This window comes from Leptopilina heterotoma, unplaced genomic scaffold (genome assembly GCF_015476425.1).
Source record: "Leptopilina heterotoma isolate Lh14 unplaced genomic scaffold, ASM1547642v1 Lhet_43, whole genome shotgun sequence".
Lineage (NCBI taxonomy): Eukaryota > Metazoa > Arthropoda > Insecta > Hymenoptera > Figitidae > Leptopilina > Leptopilina heterotoma.
In genome coordinates this window covers 1,335,638-1,344,846 of record NW_025111081.1, presented here as the reverse complement: position 1 = coordinate 1,344,846, position 9,209 = coordinate 1,335,638, and the positions used below count along the sequence as shown (strand labels likewise).

The 9,209-nt window shown below is 32.3% G+C and overlaps 1 protein-coding gene across 1 annotated transcript; it reads right to left on the bottom strand.

The window, feature by feature from the left end:
• Window positions 1–640: 640 nt before the first annotated feature.
• Window positions 641–7,575, bottom strand: LOC122506733 (the record flags this gene model as incomplete). Its single annotated transcript, XM_043619052.1, has 3 exons — window positions 6,576–7,575; window positions 3,724–6,392; window positions 641–1,191 (listed from the first exon to the last, which is right to left on the bottom strand). Coding segments are annotated over exons 1-3 (4,220 nt in total), but the record flags the coding sequence as incomplete, so codon positions are not given.
• Between the last annotated feature and the right edge of the window lie 1,634 nt (window positions 7,576–9,209).

Below are 9,209 nucleotides of genomic sequence, written 5' to 3'. Positions count from 1 at the left end.
ATGTAGTGGTGGTATCCCCAAAAGTGACCATCTTCATTGTTGTAAATCATCGGTATTGTCTGTAACAAATAAAAGAAAAGCTTCCCCTTTCTCAGAGGGCGTGTCGCTGTAGAAGGAATAGCATTGGTTGGACCAAATAATTATTGGCAACCATTCATATAAACAAAGATAGATAAATATTTATAACAATGGAAGAGGTCGACCTTGTGTAGTTAAATCACTACTGAAGTGAATTACCTGCCAGTAACAGGAGTTCAAACAAAAATTAGATACATAGAATAATTTCAAGCAATGGTTTAAACAAACCGCCCGCCTCATTCCAATTATTGGAATGATGATAGAAGTAAGATGTATTCCTTTTTCAATTTGAAATTAAAAAAATTAAGATGTAGATGTAACTTTGAATTAATCATAACAATATAAGTAATAACAAATGTAGAAGTAGAATGTAACAATTTAATGTCAGATGTAACTTTGAATCATTCATAACAATAGAAATAATAAAAAAATGCCGCCCGCCTTGAGACTTCAGTTCGTTGATTATAGATTTGTTTCTGTTTGGGTAGGTAAGACACATAATTGTGCAATGGATCTTTGAATAATACCCTTTTTAGTTTTGACTGTAACAACACGTACTAACCCGTCCTTTCCTGGGTGAATTTTAAGAACGCGACCCATTTGCCAATTTGATTTTGGAAGATTAATGTCTCTTATCAGAACTAAGTCACCAATTTTGATGTTTGGATTTGACTTCGTCCATTTATAACGCTTTTGAAGATCTTGTTGGTACTCTAAACTCCATTGTTTCCAAAATTGCTCAGTCTTTTGTTGAACTAATTGCCAACGTGTTAAAAGACTGTGTTGACTGGAAGGTAAAGATTTTTCAGGCATAGCTAGTAAGGGTTTTCCTATCAAAAAATGCCCTGGAGATAAATACGAATAATCGTCAACTTCGTTTGAAAATGCAGCAATAGGTCGTGAGTTTAGACAGGATTCTATTTGACATAGTAATGTGGTTAATTCTTCAAAAGTTAATGTGTGTGGTCCCATTATGCGATTAAGGTGTTTCTTTGTGCTTTTAATACCTGCTTCCCAAATACCCCCAAAATGTGGCGAGTATGGAGGAATAAAGTCCCAGTTGATATTAAATGCAGACATGTCTTTCGAAACTTTAGGATCAGATTTTAAGGTCTTAAAAATTCGACGTAATTCTTTATCAGCTCCAACGAAATTTCTACCGTTATCACTATATAGATTTCAAGGAATTCCACGGCGAGACACAAATCTTTTTAAAGCTGATAGAAATGTTGAAGAAGAATAGTCGCTCACTAATTCTAAATGAATAGCTCGCGTTACCATACAGACGAATAGAACTATGTACCCTTTCGTCGATTTGTAACCGCGACCTTTATTTAATTTAACTGAGATTGGTCCTGCATAATCCAAACCGCAATGAGTAAAAGGGTTTAATGGAGTTACTCTACAAGATGGTAAATTCGCCATTAACTGTGATTGAAGTGTAGCTTGATGACGGGCACACAGTGGGTGATTTTGCTCATTTTTGTGTCAAAATCGTAAAACTCTGAGCAGAAACAACATAAAAGGATAAATCTTTTTCGAGAGTATAGATTAGTGCCTACGGATTACGGGAAAAATAAACAGAAGCGTTAAAAAAAATTTTATAACCTTAAAATTTTACGTGGAAGTCAGAAGTTTCAGTAAACAATCAATATTATCCAATACTGCGCAAGTTTGCAAGTCGTTTTTCATCCAAAAAGTATTTTTCCTAGTAGATTTTGAGTCAACTTATTCGTACCTATGGTTCAAAATAATTAAAAATTATTTGGTTTTGAATAAATAAGGTTATAAATGTCATACTTTTTCTCACCTCGGCCTCGTTTAAAACAAATTAAACATAATTTTTTTGATAACTGAAGGTATTTTAGGGGTTTTTAGGGTAATCAGCGGATTACGAATCTGAAGTCAGATTTTTAAAACTCAAAATGGCGGATTCAATATGGAGGATGACATATATAAAATTTGATCGAATTGGCCTGAAATTTATTACCTGGGGGTTTTTTCGGTCGCTGATTACGAATCTGATGTTAGTTTTTTATAATTCAAAATGGCGGATCCAATATGGAGGATAATATATATATATATATATATAAAAATTGATCAAATTGGCTTAGAAGTCATTATTCGGGGGTTTTTATGGTCGCTAATTACGAATCTGAGGTCAGATTTTCAAAATTCAAAATGACGGATTTAATATGGCAGATGTCATATATATAAATTGATCGAATTGTTTTGAAATTTGTTACCTGGGGGTTTTTTCGGTCGCTGATTACGAATTTGATATCAGTTCTATGCTGTTATTTAAGAAAAAGAGAATTTATCAACGAAAAGTATATTCAAAAAAACAAATAGTAGACACTTTCTGATATGCTTTGACATTTGTAATACGGATGAGAAAATATGTCTATTTAAAAAATTATAGTTTAAACATTTGTATTTGAAAGTGTATGTGTTTATTCTTAAGAAAATATATAGCAGCTGTTAAGTAAGTAATTAATACTATCTTTTATTTATTTGTATACATTTTTGAAATATATCAATTTTGAATCCGCAAATTGGAATTTCAAAAAACTGACATCAGATTCGTAATTAGCGACCGAAAAAACCCCCAGGTAACAAATTTCAAGACAATTCGATCAATTTTTATATATATATTATCCGCCATATTGGATCCGCCATTTTGAATTATAAAAAACTAACATCAGATTCGTAATCAGCGACCGAAAAAACCCCCAGGTAATAAATTTCAGGCCAATTCGATCAAATTTTATATATGTCATCCTCCATATTGAATCCGCCATTTTGAGTTTTAAAAATCTGACTTCAGATTCGTAATCAGCGACCCCAAAAACCCCTAAAATACCTTCAGCATTGAAAAAAATTATTTTTAATTTGTTTTAAACGAGGTGAGAAAAAGTATGACATTTATAACCTCATTTATTCAAAACCAAATAATTTTTAATTATTTTGAACCATAGGTACGAATAAGTTGACTCAAAATCTACTAAGAAAAATACTTTTTGGATGAAAAACGACTTGCAAACTTGCGCAGTATTGGATAATATTGATTGTTTACTGAAACTTCTGATTCCCACGTAAAATTTTAAGATTATAAAAAATTTTTTAACGCTTCTGTTTATTTTTTCCGTAATCTGTAGGTACTAATCTATACTCTCGAAAAAGATTTATCCTTTTATGTTGTTTCTGCTCAGACTTTTACGATTTTGACACAAAAATGAGCAAAATCACCCACTGTGGGGCACAAGTCAAGCATTTATGTACAATACTACGAACTAAATTTCGACCTTTTATTATCCAAAAGTTTTGCCTAAGTAGAAACAAAGTCATTTGTGGACCTCCATGTAAGGACCTCAAATGAGTTTGCTGGGCAATAAGTAAACTTATCCGATGATTAGGTAGTATGATAGGATGCTTGGTTTCCCAAGCGATAGGAGCATTACTTAAACGACCAGAAACTCGCAATAGTCCATCTTTGTCTATAAAGGGATTAAGGGCTTTTAATGGACTAGATTTTTTTAGATTCAATTTATTCAAAGTCGCTCTTCTTTAACTTGCAAAAAACTGTGATTGAAGATTTTTAAACAAAAATAATTTAGCACTATGCATTTCAGCCTTGTTATTTACTTCTGAATTAGTGGACTGTAATTTTGTTTTGCATTTATTGATAAACTTGAAAACGAGGGCAGTAATTCTCAAAAGTTTAGGCCAACTGCTATATCTATTTGAAAGTTTATTCACAAAATCGTAAGATTGATCAGTTGTAGCCATGTGAATTTTGGTAGCAGTAGTTTTAACATCGCAGTTATAATTTAAATCAGGTAGAGTAGGCCACGTCGTAGGAGAGTCACTTAACCACTTAGGACCGGACCACCATAATTCGTGATTTAATAATTTCAATGGGTAGATACCCCTGGTAGCACAATCTGCCGGATTATCAGCAGTCGGGACATGTTTCCAAGATGCAGTTGGGATAAGAGATTGTATTGTTTCAACTCTATTGGCAATAAAAGTACGCCATGTTGAAGGATGTTTGGATAGCCATGCCAGAACAATGGTAGAATCTGACCACCCATATACAGGAACGTCGTCTAATTGTAAATCATTTACGATCTTTTTTAATAATTTAGCTAATAGGACTGCCGCACATAATTCTAATCGGGGGATAGTTAATGTTTTTAAAGGAGCTACTTTTGTTTTTCCTAGTAATAGTGACACATTTATCTTTTTTGATACGTTTTGTATACGCAAATATACTACGGCGGCATAAGCTCGCGAAGATGCGTCAGCAAAACCGTGTATCTCTATTACATCATGAGAAGTTAATCCTGTCCATCGTGGGATGGTTATTTTTTGAACGTTATTAAGTTCATGGCAATAGGATTTCCATCTTACACTTAAATCATCAGGGAGAGTTTCGTCCCAATCTAAATGTCTTATCCAAAGGTCTTGAATTATAATTTTAGCTATTATCAAAATTGGAGAAATCCAACCTAAAGGATCAAACTGTTTAGCGATAACAGAAAGAACATTTCTCTTAGTAAAATTGACGTTAACTACTGGGGACATAGAAATTCTAAATACATCATATTCTGGATCCCAATAGAGTCCTAGAACTGCTTTTGAATTAGTATCATTTAGTATCAATCGTTCGCTATATTTAGAAAGCTTAGAATCACTCAAGAGGGGCGAATTAGATGAAATTTTGTGAACCGGGAAGCCACCTTTGGCAAGAAGTTGAATAAATTCGTTTTTAATTTGCAAGGCAGTTTCTAAATCATCTGCTCCGAAAAGCCCATCGTCAACGTAGATATCATTTAATAATATTTGTTTTGCTTTTGGAAAATTATCTCCTTCGTCATTAGCTAATTGTTTTATTACTCTATTTGCTAAGAAAGGAGATGACGAGACACCATAAGTGAGTGTTAACAATTGAAAATGTTTAATTTCCTCTGTTTCGTTAAGTCTACAAATAATTCGTTGGAAATTAACATCTCTTTTATCAATTTGAATTCGACGAAACATTTTACTAATATCCGCAGTCATAACAAAACGATAATTTCGCCAGCGTATTATTATAGATGGGATGTCGGCGTGTAACTTGGGACCAGGAAGTAGTAAATCATTTAAAGATACTCCTGTTAATGTTGGAAAGGAAGCATTAAATACTATGCGTAGTGGAGTGGAGGAACTACTCACACGTATGACTATATGATATGGTAAATAATTTTCTATTTCAAAATTAGAATTTTGTTCGTCATTATAATCAATTTCAATCACATGTTTTAAATCTTTATATTCATTGAGAAAATCATAGTAATCTTGTTTTAACTCGGGATTGTTTTGTACACGGCGTTCTGTTTGTAAGAGTAAACGTTTGGCATTTTGAAGAGAATCTCCTAAACGTTCAGGAGGATCATTTTTAAAAGGGTAACGAACAACATAATTTCCTTCTTCATTTCGAGAATGTGTATTAACAAAATGCTCTTCACATTTTGTTTCATCGTCTGTAAGATTACTTTTTTGTGGAAATTCTTCAATTTCCCAAAATTTCTGCAGATCATTATGAATATCTGAAAGCCCTACACAATGATGAACGACTTTACTAGTTGGGGATACATTATTGAGTGAGTTTAAGGGACCCGAAATAATCCAACCAAATACCGTAGCTTGTGCTGTTGGTGATCGAACAGGACCTTTAATAAGACCTGGTAATAATAATGAACCGTAATAATCCGCTCCAATTATCATATCGAATTCTTTATTATCAAATGGTGTTGGGTCAGCTAAATCTAGGTCGCGAAGATGTTCCCAATCACTAAGATAATCTGCTTTTGATACAATATGATTATTGAGTTTAGGGAGTACTAACGCAGATATGGGAATTTTCTTTTCGAAATTTTGTGTTGGTGTGATAATAACGTTAACGAGTGATTTTGCAGTTCCGAGAAAAGCATTATCGATTCCAGTTACACGGATCATAGCTGGTTCTTTTTTAACCCGAAGCATTTGAACAACTCTTTCAGTTATAAATGTTACCTCGGATCCTTGATCTAATAGAGCTCTAATCTCTATTCTTTCACCGTTTTTACCAACAACACAGATTTTTGCAGTTGCTAAAAGTACTGTTTTACCGCGTATATGGTTCAAAGAAACAGTGTCGTTTTTTGGGGTACTATTAGATTCTTTTTGATTTAATACTCTTTGATCTTGTGAAACTTTTTCTACTTTTTTGGGTATTTCAAGTTTCTTATCGGCTTCGTTTTTAGATGCTTGATTAAATTTTTGATTACTGTCTGAATGGATCAAAGAGTGATGTCTCTTGTTACAATGGAAACAATTTTTTTTATTACGACAGTTTTTTGAACTGTGACCCGATTTTAAACAATTAAAACAAAGATGTTTTTCTTTAACAATTTCTTTTCTATGAACTACAGAAAGTTGTTTAAAAGAATCACAACTAAATAAATAATGTTTACCATTACACAGAATACATTTAACATTTATAGCATTCATAGAAAACGTTGAAGCTGTACTTGCTTGGTTTTGAGTAGACTTTGTAGATTTTAAATTATCTTTCGCATTTTGCAATGCTTCTAGAGTTCGGATACGGGTTGCTAAAAAACAATCAAGTTCTTCATATGAAGGGTATTCATTTTTATCACCAAGAACTTTTTCCCATTCAATTAAGGAAAATTTTCCCATTTTTCGCGAAACGACAAAGACTAATAGATCACTATCAATATTTCGACCCAAAGATTTTAGTGCTTGTACAGCTTCAGACGTTTTATCTCGTAGATTTTTTAAGTCTTTAACTGTTTCGTTCATTATAGCAGGGAGTGACATAAAATTATTCAAATATGAATTTATAATTGCTCTGGAATTTTCATACCGTTTTGTAAGAATACTCCAAGCGCTTTGATAATTTTCAGGAGTAGTACCTAAATGTTTTATTAGTTGTGCTGGTTCGCTTAATAAGCTTGATTTCAAATAGTGCATTTTTTGCACATCAGGTAAGTTGGGGTCTGATGCAACAATAGACTGAAATAAGTCTTTGAAATTTTGCCATTCTAAATAGTCGCCAGAAAATTTGGGTAATTCTATTCGCGGTAATTTAGCAATTTTTGAAGAATCAAGGCTGCTATTGGAACTTGTACTATTTCTATATAAAATCAATTGTTCTTTTTTAAGCTTTCCAATTAACTCATTAAAAGTATCTAATGTATTCAAATAAACATCCTCTGCTTGAACAAAAATATCATTAAAAAAGTAAGGAATTAACGACTTATCTGAACCATGGGCTGCTTTGATGATCTTCAAATCCACTCGCTGACAAGCATTCCATGCCGTCAACAGATATTGGCGTCGACCTTCTACTAGTTCCAAAGTAATTTGATCTTCAGAACGTTTTCGGAAGTTGACTAACGCTCTTTCAACGGCGCTGATGTTCACTTCTTGTTCAAGTATTAATTCATCCATGACGAATCACTTTTGTTTAATAATCACTCACTCGCGAAATTACACAAAAAATAAATTTAACTTTTTTAACATTTTATTTTAATTCGATTAATTAATCCGGCTCGAAGGACCTTTTTGTTTAATTGAAAAATAATTATAAAATAAAAGATGACGGAATGATAAATTTGAAACTTGTTTATTCGAACGTTCATTTACAGAGACTGTCTTAATATTACAATTTATTGTCGTTTTAATATCGGAGAAATCCTTTTTCAGGTAGTGGTGGTATCCCCAAAAGTGACCATCTTCATTGTTGTAAATCATCGGTATTGTCTGTAACAAATAAAAGAAAAGCTTCCCCTTTCTCAGAGGGCGTGTCGCTGTAGAAGGAATAGCATTGGTTGGACCAAATAATTATTGGCAACCATTCATATAAACAAAGATAGATAAATATTTATAACAATGGAAGAGGTCGACCTTGTGTAGTTAAATCACTACTGAAGTGAATTACCTGCCAGTAACAGGAGTTCAAACAAAAATTAGATACATAGAATAATTTCAAGCAATGGTTTAAACAACTACACAATCCTTAAGAATAGAGGATTTTATTTGAATTTCTTAGTAGTAGCAGGTCCACCCGTACGCCATCAGACAATTATAATTTGATAAAAAGGAAAATAAAAATTTATTTCATCCAAATTTATTTTATGTAATCTGAAAATTACCAGAGTTCTGGTAGGGACTGAATACTACACAATCCTGAAGAATAGAGAATTTTATTTCAGTTTTTTAGTAGTAGCACCATCACCGGAACGCCATCAGACAATCATAATTTGTAAAAAAGGAAAATAAAAATTTATTTTATCCAAATTTATTCAATCTAATCATCTGAAAATTACCAGAGTTCTAGTAGGGACTGAACCCTACACAATCCTGAAGAATAGAGAATTTTATTTCAATTTCTTAGTAGTAGCAGGTCCACCCGTACGCCATCAGACAATTATAATTTGATAAAAAGGAAAATAAAAATTTATTTTATCCAAATTTATTCAATCTAATCATCTGAAAATTACCAGAGTTCTAGTAGGGATTGAATACTACACAATCCTGAAGAATAGAGAATTTTATTTGATTTTCTTAGTAGTAGCAGGTCCACCCGTACGCCATCAGACAATTATAATTTCATAAAAAGAAAAATAAAAATTTATTTTATCCAAATTTATTTAATCTAATCATCTGAAAATTACCAGAGTTCTAGTAGGGAATGACCCCTACAAAATCTTGAAGAATAGAGAATTTTATTTCAATTTTTTAGTAGTAGCAGGTTCACCCGTACGCCATTAGACAATCAAAATTTGGTAAAAACGAAAATAAATATTTATTTCATCCAAATTTATTTAATGTAATCATCTGAAAATTACCAGAGTTCTAGTAAAGATTAAATACTACACAATCCTAAAGAATAGAGAATTTTATTTGAATTTTTTAGTAGTAGCAGGTCCACCCGTACGCCATCAGAAAATCAAAATTTGGTAAAAACGAAAATAAAAATTTATTTCATCCAAATTTATTTAATCTAATCATCTGAAAATTACCAGAGTTCTAGTAGGGACTAAACCCTACACAATCCTGAAGAATAGAGAATTTTATTTAAA